Here is a 21082-nt window from a genome sequence, read left to right as displayed (position 1 = left end):
CTCAATTGTTAAGAAACTGATTTTAAGTCCTCTGTGATTAGCAGGTGATTTCTTTGATAAGAAATACACACGTACATTTGTGTGTATGTACACATCTGTACCCAAATGTTGGAATCCAAAATCGGCATTTCAAGTCTTTTCCCAAGGCATAGAGAAAATGTGAGCTAATCTTGACTGCAAGCTATAAGAAGGCACTGCACCTTAGAATGTCATTTGTTACATTCGTTATTCACAAAGGAAATGGTATTTGAGTTGTCAAGTTACCCTACGAATGCACTATAGCCATAGAGAGTTATTCTAACATTATTTCAGCTTTTGTTCTTTGGGGAAATGCATCCTGAGTCCCTTTATCCAAAGATGATTAGGCTAGAAAGAGCAGTGACCTGTCTCTTTTAGCATGACACACATAATGAGGAGCATAACTAAAGATCCAGGCTCAGACACCTCGGGTCCTCATTATCTATATACCTCTCCATGCTTCTTCCTCCCATCAAAGTGCTAGGTGATTAATGCATTAACAGGTACCTCTGAGAAACCCTTAGGAGTGTGGGTCACACACAGGCAGGTCAAGGAGCCTGAGACAACTGAGAGAACGTTCCACCAAATACCATAGCCTATGCTTCCGTTTACGGAGTAAGTCCTCTCACATGTCTTGAAGTCACTGATTCAAGCCTAGGCTAAACACTCAGCAAACTCAGCTACTTGCAGGGTAAGCTGCCATATAATACACTGGCCATTACAGTCTCTGGAGAAACCCATGACAATCAGATCTACAGTAAGAAACACCCACTTTACTGCTGTTAAATCAGGGTCGAATAGACATCAGCTGCCCCAGACATTAATCTAAAGCCTCCTACTTTTCAAGAGAGTTGGCAATCATAGGAGAAAGAAAAATGTACATATAATAATGGCAAATGTCCTGAAGGATCACTCTTGTGATAGAGTAGCAGGAAAGAACTGCTTTATTTAAGTTATTTGATGATGAATTCATTCGCAATTTCTTGTGGATATATTGCAAGATGAGTATCTTTTTGCCTACGATCTTTGTTCATTTTTCAAGAAGGCTAAATTTTGCACGAGTGAGCAAACCAGCATAGGTGCTCCTGCTGTTCCATCAAAACTGAAACTATCAGTCCCTACAATGTAGAAGAAAAAGGAAAACCACATTAAACAATTTACCTGAGGACACATGTTTTATTAATCATGGCTTCATAAATGCTGCAGAATGAAATACTTTAAAAGTAAAGTGCCTGAAAATGAGAAGACTCAATCGACTACCTAAAAAAAAGATACCTGCTGCCTTATTCTGAAGATGACAGAAAGAGACTTCTACTGCCAACAGCGTGTGTCTGTAAGATAACACATGCATTATCCACGTCAACTCTTGAAAAATAAAAATACACTGATCAAATATACCCAACAATGCCACTCTGTTAGTCCAAAAAAAAAAAAAAAAAACACTACAGCCCACCCTGACTTCCCTGGATGATGGACTATGCACTGTGAAATGAAATAAACCCTTTCCTTCCCAAGTTGCTTTTGGTCATGCTGTTTTATCATAGCCATAGAATTCCCAACAAAGACATAAGACACCATAAATTTAGAAGACAAATATAGAATCAAGAAACATTCCAATAAAGCAGCAATTATAGTGTGGTGGTCATGCTCTTCTCCACTCTCTGTCTCTGTCTCTCTGTCTCTCTGTCTCTCTCTCTCTCTCTCTTTCTCTCTCTCTCTCTTTCCCTCTCTCCCTCCCTCTCTCTCTCTCTCTTTCTCTCTCTCTCTCTTTCCCTCTCTCCCTCCCTCCCTCTCTCTCTGTCTCTTTCTTTGTGTATGTGTGTGTGTGTGTGTGTCTGTGTCTGTGTCTATGTGTCTATGTGTCTGTGTGTGTCTGTTTCTTTCTCTCTCTCCCTTTCTCCCAACCCCCTCTCTCCCTGGATCTAAAGATGTAAGGATGGCAGCATTTCCTACAGGAGCAAATCGACGCTCCTTTACTGCATACTGAAGGTACTACTTGTACCCACCTCTCCCATTACATATCTGTGTTTCAAAACAAAAACAACAGCAAAAACAACATAACTAGTTACAAATCTGATTAATCACCAAGCCCTTAATAATTGCAACCACAGTTCCTACTATTTCTGCACCCAGGAAATATCCCTCTGGCTCCTCACCTCCATCCTCTACCACCAAAATCAACATGTCTGACTGCAACTCCTAATCATCCTTAGCTATTCAAAGTCAACATCACCACCTCTTTCAGGAAGTTTAGACTCAGCCTTCTCCAGGAAATGTTAGTCCTTGGCTGGTCCTCTGTTTTCCCATCTGCCTCACACTGCGGTGCTCTGCTCTGCTCCTCTCTAAAGGCCAGCATTTACCACAGTATCTGACACTGCCAGTACTAAAAATGTTTGCTGAAACACGGTAAGAAAACCCAGTGAAAGGTAAAGGGGTAGGCAGGAAAAGCCATTCACTTTGACAAGGGTCAATCTAGAGCTAGTAAGGGTGGCAGTGAAGTTGTAGCCTTGGCTGCTGGGTAACAAAGGGGGAAAGAGCCTTCTATTGATCTCCTGCTGTATTTCAACAACTGCACATTATCCCATTTAGTCTCTATGACAACCATGTGAAAATGGCATTACCCTCTCCATTTTCCCTGGAGGAAAATGAGACAACCTACCCAAGATCACACAACTATTAAGACTATTAAGTGGCAGAGGCTCTCTGAACACTCAACATACACCACACTCCTCTTTTCAGAGGTGATTCAACTTCTGCCTTTTGTTTCTCATTGGAAGGTTTGGGCTTCTTTCCTCAGTGGTCCTAGTTTTGAAACACAAAAACATTTCATGACGACCAGCAATCAAGGTGATGATTGCATCTATAGGTCTTTGCACCTGAGACTAGTTAACCTGGAAGTCTATCAGAAGGGAGGTTTCTAACAGTTCAATGTCACCTGACTGAAAAGAATAGGATAGTTTTCAATCAAAACACAAAATGTCCTCAAAAGAATTTCCATTCAAAGTCCTATAAGCCTTAATGAGCAATTAAACTGAGCGGTTTTTAAAAATCCATTTTTAAAAGTTTTTCTTTGCCATTTTTTACAAAAAGAGAAATACAGTTATTAAACAAAGGCTATGTCAGTAGAGATATCAAGTTTAATAGCACAGGAAAAAATAATTAGAGAAAGTAATTTATTATGTATATGCTTATCAGGCTTCATAAAAGTATTTTTAATTATATACTGTTTTTCTTTTTTTATTAAAAAACTAATAAAGTATGCCAAAGGTCAAAGAATAATCATGGAAAGAGGACTTCCCATACTCTTATAGTAATCATGTTAAAAAGTCTCCGAGATAGAATATTAAAGTAACATTTTCAGCAAAGTCTTTAAAAGATATCACAAATGCAGCTCATGGCTTCAATCCCATGGGATTTCCAGAGAAGTCAACATGTTCCATGAAACAAACTGTACTGGTATGTGTATGCTGTCCCCCGTAACTACGTGAAAGCTGCTGGGCCAGCTTGGCTCTGCTTCCATGGATGGTACTACCATCACAATGGCTTCAAGTGCACGCACAGAGCCTAGCCAAGCTCCACAGGGAGTGTACTGAGTGCTGGGGAGACCAGTTCACTAAAACAATGCTGGTGTGTTAAATAATTTGCTTAAAGCTAAACTTGGCTATGTATGTCTATAATCCCAGTACTTGGGAGGTTGAGGCAGGAGGATTAGGAGTTCAGGACCAGCTATTCATAACAAGTTTGAGGCTAGCAAGGGCTACATAGTAACCTATCTCAAAAAAAAAAAAAAAAAAAAAAGTAAACAAAAAGTAAATTGGTGTAAATCATCAGACAAGATTCAGCACCTATAACCTAGCTGATATGACAAAACAATGAAAATGCTTTAGGAGTTGCTGGAATCAAATTCTGCTTTAATACTTTTGATTTAAATCAAAATGATCTTGATCACCGTAATTGATTTCTGTATCATTCTTCGGGTCTATCCTGAAAAACAACAGCCTATAGCAATCAATATTTTTATTTTTTAAAGTCATTACATAGCCATTATGTCAACAGCAAGACTAATTACATCTGATAAATTAAATATACCTACTAAAAGAAAATGCTGAGCAAAACTAAGCTGGAGCCCAGCATGTGGCACGGAAACAAGAGGGGAGCCTTATTTACATTCGTTTGTTAGTTCTGTCTTTCTTTCTTTCCTTCAATATTTTCAATGTTTTTTCTCAATTCTTTCTTGCTTTTGTTTTATTTTTTAAACATGTTTGTTTGTTTATTTAATGCATGTGAGTATGCTATCGCTGACACTCCAGAAGAAAGCTTCAGATCCCATTACAGACGGTTATGAGCCACCATGTGGTTGCTGGAAACTGAACTCAGGACCTCTGGAAGAGAAGCCTCACCACTGAGTCATCTCTCCAGCCCTTGGCTTATTTCTTTATTTAGCATTTAGATATTTATCTGTTCAAATACACAGGAAAGTCAGTCTCCTTAGCTCCTACACGTTGGCCTAAGCTGGCAAAAAGCAGTTGGCCTTCCAACTATATGTCAGGACACCAGAAGCCCAAGGTCTCAGAGAGCTCCTGAACTTCTCCAGCCTATTCCTACTGGTTAAGCCCCAAACCTCATCAGAATTCATTTGCTCTACTCACTGACTCTACAGGAGTATCTGCCACATTAAGAGCCCTCAGATCCCTTTTCCTGGACGTTGGCCTCAAGTCCATATGCCTTCATGGCAACTCACGCTTCTGCCCTGCTTCTCTTTCCTAGGAGCCTTCCAAACTTGGGTGCGCACTCTCATCTCATTTGCATATTGGTTTGCTTCCTCAGAAACCCTGCACAAGCACCATCAGGTTAACTATGATTTGACCAAACTGGTCTTTGAAGTCCAAGATCACTGCCATACCAATCCCTGTTCACAGAAGGAACAAGTCCTGAGTTTTCTTCATCACTCATTAAATACGGACTCCCTAGCGATCTTCTTTTAGAAGCCGGATGTACTCATTAGAGTCAGACTTAATGCTTTAGAACCTCTGGGCAAATTATCAATTACAGTAAGGCAAAAACTACAGATGAGGATACTGGCATGCACAAAGTTTCACACATGAATGAGGGAGACCTAAAACACTGCACCTTCACTCAGATGTGAAAACTCCAGTCAAAGCAGTAAGTAGAACTGGTTGACTTTTAACTTTCCCTACGGTGTTGTGTCTAAATGAGCCTTAAAGAGGTGTTTAAAATAACTAGAAGGGCCATATTCTGGGAGAAAAATACATACAACATATAGATGAATCTGTTTCCCTAAATTGGCTGCTTAGTTTAGGCTGTGCTATTTCCTGCTCAAATTGGTTTCCTGCAGTTTGTTAAGGCTGCCAAATACTTAGTGATCTCAGCAATATGCTTAACACAAATCGGGAAATCTTTCCTATTTCTCACAATGACAAGAACTCTACAGAGAAACTTGCACACTGAAGATAATAATAAGAATGAGCTCATTTGTCTTTCCTTTTTCCTGGATTTATCATTTTCATCAGGTTGCCAGTGACTTAGGAAACCAATAAACAGTCTCCTAATACCATTTCCTGCCTGATTTTCTCATATTGATCTGCAAACAGTTTCTTAGGGGTGGACAGGATCAAACATGAGAGGTCTGCACCACAAGCCAGCAAAACTCGAAGATCAAGATGAAGGGAAGAAAGACCAATAGTGAACAATGATTGTTAAAATCAAAAGATACGAAATGTTACTAAAAAGGTAAGTATGTAACTACACACAATGGCATAGGGCTAAGAAAAGAATTAGCTGGTATAAAAGCAAGTCAACATAGTTCTAATTTGCAGCACACAACTCCAGGCAGCAAGGACACAGTTAAGTTCCTTAGAGCACATTCATTTATTACAGTGGCGTTGCAATCTGCTGTATGTCACACAGTATATTATTTTTCCCAAACAGCTTTACATGCAAATACTTATTGCAACGAGTCATTGATCTGGTTCAAGGTTTCTCAAAAAAAAAAAAAGGAAAAAAGTTTCAGCCTTAAAAAAAATTTACTTTTGTAGAGTATAAATTATATTCTCCAACTATATATATAGATATATACACATATATTTATATTTACATGTATGTGTATTTGACAAATCTTAGCTTTTATACTCAGAAATCCTACGGCTCTCAGTCCATCAAATATGCTGCCCTATATTCATACATATGAATAGCCTAGGGCTACTATGAAAAAATCCTGGGAGAAAGAAAGCATTTTAATAAATATTAAAAATTCAGGTCACATTTAATACATAATTTACTTGACACTGAAAAATGTAGAAAAAGCTGGTGACATTTTCATCAATATACTTTTGTAGACTTGAAAAATTATTTCACAACACATCTGAATTATGAATTATAAGAACTCTATTACTGAGCACTGACAAAAACCCCAATGAGAGAAACTTAGAAGAAAACATTAATTTTGAAGCTAGAACTTTTATCAACTATTTTTTAATTTTAAGAATGAATGTTTGTTAATTTACACAGTCACAGATTAGTTGTCTTCTTAACCTAAAGGCAAGATCACTTGGAAATACCATGCCAATGTTCACTCTCCACTTGGCTTAGGTTATGGTGAAGAAAACCACACCATACCCTTTCTAGATCTTTTTTTCTATCACGTTACCAGATAAGTGATCCAGCTGCTCCAAGCATGAAGTGCCAACAACTCCAGCTTGCTCTTAGCCACCTGTTGGGAAGCTGTATCCAAGATGGTTGAAAAGATACTGCACCTCCACAGAATGCTCTTAAAATTCCCATTACTGATAGTCCTAGGTTGAGTGATGTGAAAGGGACAGAGTCACAAGCTGCCAAAATCCAGAACCATCCTGCCACACAGCCTCAGTCACGCCATTGCAGCACTTGATGAAAGTGGAAATGCCTAGAACTGGTGAGTCCCAGGCCTGAACCACACAGCAGAGCTTCCTGCAGGCCAGAAGCCATCAGTGAGTGTACCCGAGAAACATATTTCCATTGTGTTTCCTTTTCATTAGTTTTTATGTAATTTTTAATGGTCAAAGGTAACTAGTGGCTACTCTTTAGTGAAAACAAGTCTAGTCTGATCACAAGGTAGTATTCTAATGACCTCAGTGCTCAGGATGGTCACAGCTGAGCATGGGCCACAGTCTGTTGTCATGTCAAACCTGGAATGGGAACAGACAGATTCCTCAAGAAAGCCAAGCTATCACACCATCCATGCCTGGCTCTTGGGTCATAGATGTCATGGGCACTCACAGAAGTCAGCAGGCCAGCCATAACTGTCTCAATGTGTCAGTTTAAGAAACCAACTCCAGGGACAAGATGGCTTAGCAGGCAAAGGCACTTGCCCTGCAAACCTACCCCACAATGGTATCCTCTGACCTTCACATCCACACTATGACACAGACACACACACACACACACACACACACACACGCACATACACACGAATTAATTAATTTCCTTTTTTTTAAAAAAGTAATGCCAAAAGGAAACCATTTTCTCTCCTTCAGCTCATTACAGAATGAGACTCAGTACGGGAGCTTGAAGAAACTCTCAGAAGGTTCTCTCCTAAGTCCAGCAGAACATCTAAGGCAGTTCCTGCCTTCCTCCAGGTTTCCCTCACATGTCTCCTACAAAAGAAGCAGGAGGTAGTGCAAACTGTCATAGAATAGAGCGGATGCACTCTGGAGTCACACGGATGAGTTCAACTCTCAGCTCTGCTGCGCACTGGCTGTGTGACTGTCGGCAAAATAATTCATCACGTTGTTTCTCAGCTTCCTTCTGCAGAAAGTGCATTAGTAACAGTTCCTTTCTTAGAGGCTTTTAGGAATAAGATTGGGTAAGAGATAAAGGGTTTAGTGCCACTCCTCTAAGTATCATGTCTTACTCGTCATTTCATCAGTATCTGCCTTAACAAAGCAGAACCAATCCAATTTTAAAACAAGTTCCAAATTCAGGAATATGCAAAATCAAAATTTATTCCTAAACCAAAATAGGGTTTGTTGTTTAAGATCTACTTCTACCTTCATTATAGTCTTATTAGGCATTTAGTTATATCTGTACAAAACCTCAGCTCTTTGAAACAACTCAAAAAGCTTCATTATTTGTAATGCAGGCATTTGGTAAATGTGGCCTGGATTTATGAAATTAGATCCCAAAATGATCAAAAGTAGTTAATTTCAAAATATGTAATAGACTTTTTCCTGATTAATTCAACAGTTGATAATCAGTATGCACTGAGAAGCAGGTATTACCCACAGAGCTGAGAACTTCCCTGTGAGCAGATAAGGGCAGAGGGCCATGTGTTCCCAGAGTGAGCAAGCAGAGCAAGTGGGGTAGAGGTAAATGACAGCATAACTCTGAGAAGACAGAAGCCGGTCATGATGCATCTCAGGCCACACCACATCACATCCCACAGAGCAGCACCTGAGTCTTGGCGTGAGCTGATTCACATTTCTCATGAACCCAGGAAAGCTGCTGTGTAAACAGCACAGCATGGGATATGTGCAGAGTGATGGTTATCTGGACTGTAGCAGTAGAGATGGGCCAGAAAGGGTACGTTCAAATGCATTTTAGACATACTGTTGACAAGATCAGATACTGGCTGAATGTAAACAGTAAGGAAAAAAGAAAAAGAAAAATATAGCTCCATTTAGGGGGTTGATTATCTGCTCTTTCCTGGAAAAGATGGGGCAAGACAGCAGTGTGTAGAATGAGTGAGCTGATGGATATGTGCTTACGTTGGCTTTGTGCTTGCCTTTCATCTTGTTAATTAAGCATAAGATGGGTCAGCACTCCTACTAAGCTGTTCCTGATTATGCTTGGTATCAGAAGCTCAAATTATGTTGCCAACTTAACGGTCAGTTTGAGGGTCACAACTGCGCCCAGCTCAGAGTGGCATGTGCACAACAGCTCATCCTTCTCACTTTTGTAACCTGAAGCCAAATGAGCATCTTTCAAATAAACTCCAAGAACTCTTCATCCACGAGTAATCGATCCCACATTGTTCCTGTCACTTCACAGTGAGGAGCATGCGCAGTCATCACTCAGTGGTATCAGGAACAGTGGGAAAGCACTAGGGAAAGAGGAGCGGTACAGCACTTGCCCAGCAAACACGAGCTGGGTCTGTCTACAGATGAGAAAAAGGAGAGGTGCTGGACACATAGCCAGGTGCCCAGTAAATACTTGTTGGATGAACACACAGGTCAGCAAAGGGGTTGGGAGCTGGATAAGAAAGCAAAAGTTCACAAGTTTGAAAGCAGAGCTAAACATTTTAAAGGAAACCCCAATACTGATTTCTAACATTCACCCTAAAAGCTGAACATCCAAATACCAAAGAAAAAGAGCAGCTGAGCTCGATCGACTATTGATTGAGCCAACTTCCTTACTTAGGACTTTTTAATGAAAACCCCTAAAATAAGAATGCCACCATACCTGAAGCACCATAAACACTGGAATATCGCTGAGACTTAGAACCAGATGGACTGGACTCCTTCATCCGATCGATCACATTTTCTGAAAGCTGAAAAGGGACATGAGAATAAAAGTGATGAGACAGAAACAAGACAGAGTACTGCATCCAAGCCATCCCCATCTGCACCATTCTGCAGAGCGAACGGCCTGCTCAACTAGACCCACACAAGCAAAAAGTCAGGACTCCAGGCCATGCCCACAGCACTACGCCTTTATCTCCTCCTCTGCTGTACTACTAAGCGCTTATTGCAAATGTTTCTTGGTTTGTGCTGTGCACTAAATTAAAATCTCAGAGCAAAACCAAGCACCAAAACTCCTTCAGTATTCATTCAGTAAAAATTTAGTAAATACGTATGTATGCATGTATGTATGTATGTGTTAACAGACCTCAACTTGCTCCTCTCCCTCTCTCTCTCTCTCTGTCTCTCTCTCTCTCTCTCTCTCTCTCTCTCTCTCCTCCTTTGCTTCTTCCTTCCCTTCCTATCTCCTCCCATCCTGTTCAAGTGTTCAAGGCTAAGAACGCACAATTGCTTTCAACAGCTTTTATTAGGCATTAACTCTGTGCCAAGAATAGGCTAGATTTGGAGAATTCAAAACCATCAAGCTGCTAAAACAGAAGTGGAATAAAGAGCCAAGGCGTTTAAGTGTGCCATGAAGGGCACTGCCGTGTGCCATGAAGGGTACTACCGTGTGCCATGAAGGGTACTACCAGCTTATAATGGAAGTCTGAAGACCTCAGGAAAAGAAAGCGATGGGGCAAAAATCCACATTAGGTATAGAAATGGGGTTGCCACCACTAGACCGTCAAGTGGAAAAACCAAGTAGGCAGCTGACAACAGGCCAGAGGCTCTGCGGAACACTGCAGCCTGCAGATTTGAGTCACAGGTCCACGGTCACTACTCATTATCCTTTTGTAGTTTTGTGATAGTACTTACCAATGTCTGACACTATTGTTTGTTCCTTTCCCACTACAGAAAAAGGTGACAAAAGAGCAAAAGTTTCGATGTTCTATCACTATATCCCCAGACTCAATAAGCATGAAAAATACAATGATTAGACAACTAATGACTACTATACATGAATGAATGAATGAATGAGTAAATGAGTGAGTAAATGAGTGAGTAAATGAGTGAATGAGTAATCAAGCATAGTGAAAGAGAAGATATAGAAAAAGGTGGATATTTCCAGTCTTAAAACTCTTAGGAAAAGTTTGAGCTTAGTAAACTAAGTTTCAGGGGCACTGAGGATTTTCAGCAGGGTTATAACATAATCAGATTTACATTTCAGAGATCACTCTAGCTACAGCGTAGACAACAGATTGAAGCAGGGTAAGAACAGAGGAAGGACCCTGGAGGAGACTAAAGGACCAATTAAGAAGCGATTAAGCATATGTCCACACAAAGCCTTGCACAAAATGTGCATAGAGGCATTATTCACAATAGCAGGAATGGAAACAAACAAATGGCTATTTACTGGTGAATGGATAAACAAAGCATTATGCATTCCAGAATAGAATATAGCTCAGTAATAAAGAGGAATGAAGTTCCAGTAAGAGCTACAATATGATATGAACCCACATACAAAAAAAAAAAAAATCATAAAACTAAATGGAAATGACCAAACACCAAAGACCACATATTACAAAATTACTTCTTTTTGAGAAGTGTCTCACTATGTAGCTCACTATGTCTCACCTCAAGCCTCATGCACCTACCTCCCAAGTGCTGGGATTACAGTTATAGGTTACCACATTTGACTGTGTTTAGTCTTCGTACATGAAACCCCCAGAAAAGGCAATTCTATAAATAAAGCATCAGTAAACAAAGTCACCTAGGCAGAGGTGGCAGTAAGGATAAGCTGTAAAAGAAATCAAGATCTTACTCAGATCAGGAAAATGTCCTAAACGGTTACAATATAACACAGTGCTCATTGTGAAGAACTATTGAACAGTCTACTTTCCAGACATGTAAATTATTCCACAATGAAGTTGGGGTGGGGGGTATTATTTTGGTAATACAATAGGTAACACATTTAAAAGAATGCAGTGCCTGAAATCCAGCACCTAGGAGGCAGATAACAGAGGAACCAGAGTTCGAGGCCAGTCTGGGCTGTGTAGAAAGACTTAAGTCTCAAAAATAATAGATGTCTACAAGGTATTCAGGATTCAAAACTGCTAACATGGGCTTCGTGCTCATTACATGTCATCAATACCCTAGTGCTTCACTCACCCAGTCCTTAGCAAGCCTGTGCAGTAAATATTTACATTATCTCTATTGTGTAAGTCAGAAAAAAATACTGCCAGACAAATACCAGGCCCCAGATGACAGTCTCACAGTTTCAAGGTCAATATCAAACATTCCTCTTCAGCATCACACTCAATATCTGATAAGACAAGGAAGCAGACCAACCGTAGGTCACTGAGGACCCTGGGCTTTGGGCTAAAGTGACAGGGTAATGCTCCTCCATACTGAGGTTCTTCTAACCTCTACTTCTTCAGATATCACTATCTGGCCTTTACTCTCAGTATAACTACAGAAGTACTCTGTTAAAAGGCACTACTGGTAATCCTTTACACTTGTATTTATAAAAATAATATATATCTGCAAAGAACCTTATCTTTATGGCTTCCCTTGCTCACTTAACCCCACCCCCTCATTACAGCCCTCTTCTGGAATCCAGTGCCTTTCTGACTGCTCACTGCACACATTTCAGAGGGCTCTAGCCAAGTCTTCTTTCTCTCCCGCCGTCCCCACCCCTGGGGCTTCCTTTGCCTCTGCTGTCTGGCCTTGGGGCTTCAGGACTCCAACTCAGTTCTTTGTCCTTACTCTCTTATCATCCATGTGCTCACGGTATTCCTAGCAAATGCCTTCAACATCCAAAATCAATTCCTTCCAACCATGTCTGCCTAGCAGAGCTATGGTTCCTCGTGCCCACTACACCTAATACAAACACTCCACTGACAGAGTGTTCCCCTGCCCCGCCCCGGTGTCTGCCTTTCCATGACACTGAGCTCCTGTAGATCACTGAGTCATTCATTCAGCAAATATTCCGTACACCAAGTACCAACTCAAGACCCTGGGACGCTTGGGTGAACCGACTTATACCTTAACAGGTAATGCTGTCTCAGGGCCCAAATTACAGTAAAAGTGAGATGGGGAAGGGAGGATGCCTCTCAAGAACTGTGCTCATTGGAGAGAAAGGCCATCTCCTCTCTTAGACCACCAGTCAAATGAGAAAAGGGAACACCAACAGGCTTTGTCTCCTGAAACCAGGGCCAGCTACACTTTTTCTTGTTGCTTTATTTTGTTTTGTGATTCTAGGGGCTGAACCATGAGCCTCCAAGCCTACCTCAGAGCTACATCCCAGCAGCCCTAGCTACATAAATATATATGGGGGTGAGGGGTGTTGTTGTTATTGTTTCAGGGTTTTGTTTTTGTTTTTTACTGTTTTGTTTGCCTGCTCTGCTTGTTTTGTTTTGCTTTCTTTTTTGAGACAGTATCTAAAGTAGTGCAGGTTAGCCTCAACTCAGTATGTCACTGAGAATGACCCTGAACTCCTGACCCTTCTGCCTTCACTTCCCATGTGAAGGGAGGCATATGCCCCAAGTATGGCTTCATGTTTTCTGACTGCAGCTGCTAAATATCATTTTGAAATTCATCTACAAAGCTGAAAAAGATTTTGTAGAACTCCAATCCTCCCCACTCCCAGGTAACTCTGAGAAACATCGAGTTACAGGGAGCACTGTGCCCAGCAATGGCTGCTCCAATCTCTAGTCACATGCTCTTGAAGCAACATAACCCATCAGTCCTCCTATATACATACATTAAGAACATACCATTCCCTCTCATTTCTGAAGCTTAGGGCTATTTTAAATGATATATATTACATTAAGGGATACATAATACATTTAATTCATATACACCATATATCTCATAATAATGTACTAAATGTTACAATTTATTCTACATAACTGTACTGTTGGGAGCAGAGTTCAATGGTAGAACACTTGCCTAGCAGACATAAGGCCCTGGGTTTGATTCTCACCACCTAAAAAAAATGGTAATATTACATATTATCTATCATTCCTATAAGCCATTATGTAAAGTTCATCAGTTTATATAATTTATACATGCAGTAACTTTTATATTTTAATTTACATTTCTAAATTTCAACCCAAAATCAAAGAACTTCAAAATTAAAATTACACGTAACTATAACTGGTCAGCAACATTAGCCAAAACTCAAGTGTTAGCTATAAACACTGATCTGTATATTTAAACATACCATCTACTTTCCCTTCAAAACATATACTGACTATTTTCTACAGCAACTACAAAAAGTCCTTTCAATCCCTAAAGCAGCCTCAAAGCATTGCCCTTCAAACAGAAACATCTGGCTCAGGAAAGAGGACAGCCACCTCACTTCCCCTCTCTGGGAGGTCAAAGTTTTGGCCATTGGGGTATATGAGGACTATAGTATACCATAAACTACCTAGCAGTCATTCATATAACTACAGCCACAGACTTTCCTTTCTTCTAGCTCATTCTTATCACCTGGGCCTAAACTTAACGTGGAGCTCCTTTTCCACATTGGGCTGATAAGGGTCTGAAGTTCTTACCAGCATCTGTATAGGTCCTAGTAGGTGTGTGTAAGACAACGGTTCTCAACCTTCCTAACATTGCTACCCTTTAATACAGTTCCTCATGTTGTGGTGACCCCCAACCATAAATTTATTTTCATATCTACTTCATAATTGTACTTTGATATTATTATGAATCATAATGTAAATGTCTATGTTTTCTGATGGTCTTAGACAACCCCTGTGAAAGGGTCACTTAACCCATGGGTTGAGAGTTGCTAGTGTAAAGTAATTGGTTTTCTCTCCCTATGCTTTTGGGGACACAGAAGTAGAATGTCTCTCAACGCAGCAGTATTTGCTACCCTTGTGTTGGTTTTGTGGTTTCTCTGATGCCTCCATATTTGCTCCTTAATGCTATTCTAACACCAACCACACATTTCTCAGTGTAGGTGATGCTCACATGTAGTCAAGCATATGTACATGTCATCCAAAGAATTGATGATAAGCAGAGTACAGAGTTGATAACCCTGCATATTGCAGGGTTGGCTGATTCAGGGTCCCCATTCATTTATTCTTCTACAGCTGAATTCTTGGGCCTTGGAGGTGTCTGGTAGCCTGAGGCTACAAATCCTTCTGAACTCGAGCACCATCAGCTGCCCTATCCTATGCAAACACAGCAGCCATGCTCTAGGGTCTCATCTGATCTCCTCTGGGAAGAGGCACTCACTTGTGAGGCAGCAGACAAGACTGAAAGATGCTGACTGAGGTGATACACACACAATCTATAGCTGTAGAACAGCTGAGCTCTTCTCTGTGATGAAAACCAACCCAAAGCTGGGTAGAGGTGGGAATCCTAGTACCACATAAGCTTCAGTAAGGGCTGGACGAGCAGCCTCAATAAGAGGAAACTCTCTAGGAAACGTATTTGTCCTTAGAGAGGGCACTACCATTAGAAGAGCCTTTTCCCGTTTGCTGACCCAACTGCTACACTTACCTTCCAGGTGCCAATGGAATCTCTATCCAGACAAACACTAAATGTGAAGTTACATCCCTCTACAGTTATGGATGCTACAAGCTATACCCGGAGGCCTCTGGACTTTGGAGTCTATGGATTAATTCAATGTACACAAAACTGTGTTCACTGCACTGTTGAAGGCAGAGTCCGTACCTTATAAAATTCACAGTGGCCTATGTATCCAAAGAACCACAATTACAATAAGGGGTGGTCAGACGAGCAGGCCTGTTGACAGAATTAGCTGGCTTTGCCTATCTACCCTATCCAAAGACATTTAAGCAGGCAGAGCTTGGCTACCAGTTGCCTCACACAGTGGCCTCAAGAGAGAGAGGGGTGGGGTATCAGTCAACCCACTAACTCTTCCCACGCACTATGCTTGGTCTTATCCAAAAGTTACACAAACATACCACCCACCAATCCAGAACTCAGTATCTTCTCAGACACAGGAGGCTAAGAGGAACAAAGATAAAGTCTTCTGACCTCAGAGAGGAAAGCCCAAGTTATCTTTGAGGTGGTAAATGTGGGAGTCACATGACACAGAACAGTTCACAACTTCAGCCCCTAACAGTTTTTAGATGTTTTTAGATGTTTCTTATCAAATTGATTTAAAGAACACCAGTGCAATTTCCTCTCTTGAGTTTTCCCTCCACAAAGGAACAGGTCGTTTTCTGTGAGCACTAGTTCCCTGCTACCTCTTTAAGGCATGACTCCCATACACAAAAAAGACAAAATGGGATGGCAGGGAAAACACACAGCCTCATTTCTGTAAAACATTTCCTTTTCAGTTCACACATAGCTTGCTTCTGTGTTCTGAATCCTAGAAAACTTAAGATGGCCCAAGACATTGACAAACCCTAAAGTTGAAAGGGACTAATTCTCTATCAGCTAACTAAATCACCCACAGTTCCTATGGCTAACCAAATAAATGTATAACCCTCACTAACACTGAACCCTCTACAGCATCCCACTTTAAGAAATCTCTTCAATTAGGGGCTCTCAACTACCAACATCTGCCAAAGCACATGGTGTTCCACAGAGGTGTGCATGGCGCTCTGAGTGACTCCTGTGAATGTCAGCTTGCAGCTTCAAGGCCAGCTGCAGAGATTCGTTATGCCAGAAACAGTGATAAGTATAACTTTGAAAATGATACTCACTGAAGTTGACATTTGCTCTGAAAAAGTTCACTCAGCTCTGATGTTTTAGATAAAGTTATGAAAGGCCGAGTTCTGAACATACCTTCTAAGCAGGCACAGCAGGTGGACACAAAAATCCTATTAAGCACATGTAATGTGATTAATAAAAGTGCAAGTTTTTTTTTATCACTAGAAAATTTATTTGAGACTTAGAGAGAGTGCAAGGCAAGAGGGTAATCCTTCATTCAGTCCATATGAGTGGTTCCATATGCAAAATTGAAACCAGGTGTAAGAATACAGGCTGTTTTACAGAGAACAAAAAAATTCTCGCAACGGCTCAAAATAAGGAAAATAGGTGTTTTACATACTTTATCCTCGTACCCTGACCAAAGGAAGTGATAAGAGTCCACTTTATGAATAGGAATGTGTCATCAGAGAAGTGACTTGCCCAGAGCCACAGGCTTATTAAAAATCTCAGCTTAATTCCAAGTTGGCTTTCTCCTGTCCATGACCTCAAGGAACCCAAAATGGCTCCAAGTCCTACCAATTCAACAGCATACCAGTTTTGGGAAAAGCTGCAACAGGCTATATCTTGTTCTCAAAAAAAAAAAACCGACAGCGTCAAGAAGCCCATGTGACTTCAGACCCAGAAAAAAAATAGAGATCTGAGAGACGTACTGAGCTCCACCAGTCTGAAGAACAAGAAAAGTGCATGGCGCTCAAGGAGATTACAGGCGATCCTTGAGAAGACCAGAAGCAAAGGAGAACTTTGCCAGGGGCATTCAAAGAGCTGCAAACAAATCGAGCCTGCCTGGGCCTAGACTGTAACAACAGAAATAAAATGTATCTGAAAAGGAAAGCTTATGTCAAGCTGTGTGGCTGAAGGACATAGTTTTTTGTTTTTTTTTTTTTTCAAGTTTACAAAAGTCCTTTAAAACAATCTTACCATTTGTCCCTACTGCCTGGGCTATCACTCTGCCCTACCTGATATTGTATCTAAATCACTATGCTGTGCCCAAACTCTTTCAATTTGTTTATGTCATTGGCCTGTCTATGATGAAACATGAGGAGATGGGCTTAATGCATTTTCTAAACAGAATCTTCTCACCTGAAATTTACTTTCTTATTTTTTCTTTTAAGTTTTCACTCTCTAGTGTGGAATATTCAGAGCCTTTAATAGACTTTCTTATCCTTTTTTTTTTCCCTCCATCTCTGTATAAAACTCAAGTTTTCAGTAATTCTTATCTTACTACAAAAAGTACCAACTAAACCACAACAGGCAAAGAGTTCTATCACTAGTATAGTGAGAATTGCTGGTCAAAGACCCAAAAACTCAGTTCCACAATCTGGAGTTTCTAATCAAGAAAACTTTAATAAAGTTCTTTTCAAAGTAACAAGTTTCAAAGGAAAAAGTTTTCAAACAGTTGAAATGTTTTTAAAGTTTTATTTCCTTGTATCTCTTACATAGTTAATTAAGAGTGGTTGTGTAAAAGCGGTAGACAGAAAAAATGAAGTACTCTAAAACCTTCTGAAGTCATAGTGCTTTATTTACTAGGTACAGGTGTACTTCCCAAACCATGAAACTCCAAAGTCAGGGGCAAAGGAGAATATTAAAGTTGTTACCGTGTATACTAACACCCTAGAGGAAACTCAAGTTTTCAGTTCATGTATCAAGTACATGCGGAGGGCATTTAAGAAGTCTCTACAACGAATCCCTTAGAACTTACTGTCTTAGTTCTACAACCTTGAAGGACTGCAAACCGACCTCCGCCCCTACCAGGCTGGCAGTTGTAGGCCTATAGTAACTGGGCCAGGTTCAAAACTTGGGCCAACAAACCACAGGGGAGGTGCCTGAGAAAACGACATTAATCAGGTGGAAGGGAAAGAATCAGAAGCCAGAAATTAGCCAGCAGGGACAGGAATGACTTGAATGCATGAGTGTATGTATGTGTTGGGGGAAGAGGTGATACCAGAAGCGGGGCATGGAATAACAGAGGCAAATAAGAGTAATCCTTAAAACATCAATTCACTCTGAGAGAGAAATGTGCGTGGAAAAGAAGGGCTCGGGTCCTGTACAGGAGGCACACAGATCGGCACAGTGAAGCAAGAGTTTCACTAAAGTCCTACAACTAGTGAGCAAGGACGACTGCGATGACCCAGCACCACCACCCCAGCACAGTGCATGGCGCCTGGCACACAACCAAAAACTTTCTCTGAATGGAGGTTCCGAGTCTTGATACTACGAGCTTCTTCCCAGAGACCCAGACTTCTAGCGGGACAGCAGGGCGGGCCGAGAGCGGAGAAAGCAGCTGCAGCTGTCCCGGGCACATCTCTGCGTTGGGATCCGAGTTCAAGGGCTGCCCTCCGCCCGCCCACGGCACTCACCCGGATGCCCTTCACCACGGTGATGTTCTCGTTCTCGTCCGCCTCGAAGGTGACCCGGCGGGTGCTAGCGGTCCCGCCCATGGCTCCTGCTTCTGTCCCCGCAGAGTCTGAGCGTGGACCTAAGAGCACGTCAGGACCCACGCGCACACTTGCGCGTGAAAGCCCAGGACGCTTCCCTTGCCCTGCAGGAGCAAGGCCACGACCCCAAAAAGCAAGGAGAAGGCGCCGGTCCCAAAAGCCCGCCTCCTCCGGTCACGTGCCAGAAGTAGGGCGCCTTGGATTAGCCTGAGAGGCAGGCTGCCCGCCTCTTATCGGAATGCGCACTAGGATTGGCTGAACCGGACCCGGATGCTATGGCAACAGGTGGTACTTAACAGGGCTTCCGGAGCCTCTGAGCATAGTGGGAATTGTAGTCTGGATCCGGAGCGATAGGTGCTGTGACAGGTCTCACTCCCTACGTTATAAAGTAAACGAAGCATTCTGGGAGTAGTAGTCTTGTCGGCCCTAGAGGCATCTTACTAAAAGTATAATATGATTAGATTTACAGAGCCAGAGAAATATCCTTTAGTTTAGCAATTAGATGGATGGGGCTCCAGATGTAGCTCAGTTGTATGTGCAATGCCCAGGCCCTAGCTATGTGAGGGAGGAGGAAAAAAAAAGAAAGGGAAGAAGGAGAGTGGAGGACACAGTGAAGGGAAGGGGGATGGCAGGGGACAGAACTAGCTGAACAAAAATACCTTTTTTCAGTTTGTCCTTTTCAATATTAAAACACAGAACACAGCACACCATGGCCTCTTCCTAGACCAAAGGGATCCACAACATTGAAAAAATATTTTTGAGTTTCAGTTAATTGTCAGTATGTCAGAATCTAAACAGCAGACACTATGTCTCTCCCATTGCTATATCCCAGTATAAAGTAGCAGTGTCCCTTCATCTCATTATGTCGTTCTTTTTAACATATGTGCTCTAAATCACATGATATTCTCCTGCAGTTTTGAGACTGTCTGCTCCTTTCCTTGTCCTCACATTACATCACAGTTGAACTTGCTTCTGTAGAGAACGCAAATACACAGGGATTGTCGCTCCTTACATTGTGTCCTCCCCATCCACAAACACAGCCAGCTCACTTCCTACGCCCATATACGGCGTGTATTGGAGGGTGCTACCTACGGCAGTTGCTCAATATATGCTTACAAAATTAGAGGCTTCCATACGGAGAGTGGAGAGACAAAAGTAACACTCGTTAACAAGGATGAAGGCCAAGCCTGAGAAGGCAGTGGATACCTTTCATTAGAGCACAAAAAGCACCCAGGTGGTCTCCTCAGCAAAGGATCCAGAATACTTTCGAACTCCTAGTCCGTTCAAGCAACACTAAAGAAATCTTCTTTAAAAAAAAAAAATTAATCCATCTTATGGGGGTGTTAGGGGATGCCCACAGTGACAATACCGTTCTCCCCAGGCCAGTTCCAAGGCCCGTCGTTCTCACCATCTCTTCCTGAACTATTGAGAAACAATGGTCTCCTCTTCTCTCTGGCTATAGCTTCTTCATAGCCATCTAATCCAAAGGCAGCATTTTAAAGCCAGAAACATAGGAGGGAGACTGCAAAAGTTGGTTCAGATGAAAAACAAAACTCAAACTTGAACCCCTTAGATTCTCTCTCCCTTTTGTCTATTTTTGGCATCGAGTCCTCAAGTTTCAATGTGATATTCACAGCATACAAGAGGAGAAGCAGAGCATCATGGGTAATGAGTCTGAACCGGGAAACATCACAGCAGACTAGAGAGAGGTGACACGGGAACCGTAAGCAAAATGAAAACATCCAGATGGAAAGAAAGAAGTAAAACTGCCTCTGTCACACATGACATGATCTTAGAAATAGAAAAAAATCTCAAAGAATCTACTAAAAAAAAAGTAATTTTTTAAAGTTCAGCAAGATTGCAGAGTATAAGTTCAAACAAGTTCCTGTGCTTCCCTGTACACTGCAACTAGCAAGCCAGAAGTGAAATGAAGATATCAAATCCATCAGGGATAACATCAAAAATAGCTCAAAATGTCCACTCATTGATAAATGGATAAACAGGACTTAGCATTTCCAGATAATGGAATAGTATTGATTAATAAAAAGTTACAAAGTGCTGGGATATGTTACAATATGGAAGAACCGCAATATTATGTCATAACATGAAACATTATGCCAGGGGCTAGAGAGAAAGCTCAGTAGTTAGGAGCCCTTGGTGCTCAGGTTCAGTTCCCAGAACCCATGTGACTGACAGCTCATAACTGCAAGTAACTCCAGTTCTCAAGGACAAGACCCCTCTTCTGAGCACTGCAGGCACCAGGCATTCCCTTGGAACACATGCATATAGTCAGACATAATACATACATGACATAAATAGATGTATTTTTAACTCTTCCCAAGAAAAACCCCAGACACAGAAGGACTATATATTGTGTGA

The 21082-nt window shown here is 41.4% G+C and overlaps 1 protein-coding gene across 1 annotated transcript in view; it reads right to left on the bottom strand.

The window, feature by feature from the left end:
* Chchd3 (coiled-coil-helix-coiled-coil-helix domain containing 3) overlaps window positions 1-18877 on the bottom strand; it is a 243877-nt gene extending 225000 nt beyond the window's left edge. The window contains exons 1-2 of the mRNA XM_034519731.2: window positions 18626-18877; window positions 9475-9562 (exon numbers count right to left, since the gene is read on the bottom strand). Coding sequence (XP_034375622.1) covers window positions 9475-9562; window positions 18626-18706 — 169 coding nt within the window. The 5' untranslated portion in view covers window positions 18707-18877. The remainder of the gene's footprint in view (window positions 1-9474; window positions 9563-18625) is intronic.
* Window positions 18878-21082: the final 2205 nt, after the last annotated feature.

Source organism: Arvicanthis niloticus, chromosome 15, assembly GCF_011762505.2.
Source record: "Arvicanthis niloticus isolate mArvNil1 chromosome 15, mArvNil1.pat.X, whole genome shotgun sequence".
Lineage (NCBI taxonomy): Eukaryota > Metazoa > Chordata > Mammalia > Rodentia > Muridae > Arvicanthis > Arvicanthis niloticus.
This window is presented reverse-complemented; position numbering and strand designations above follow the sequence as displayed.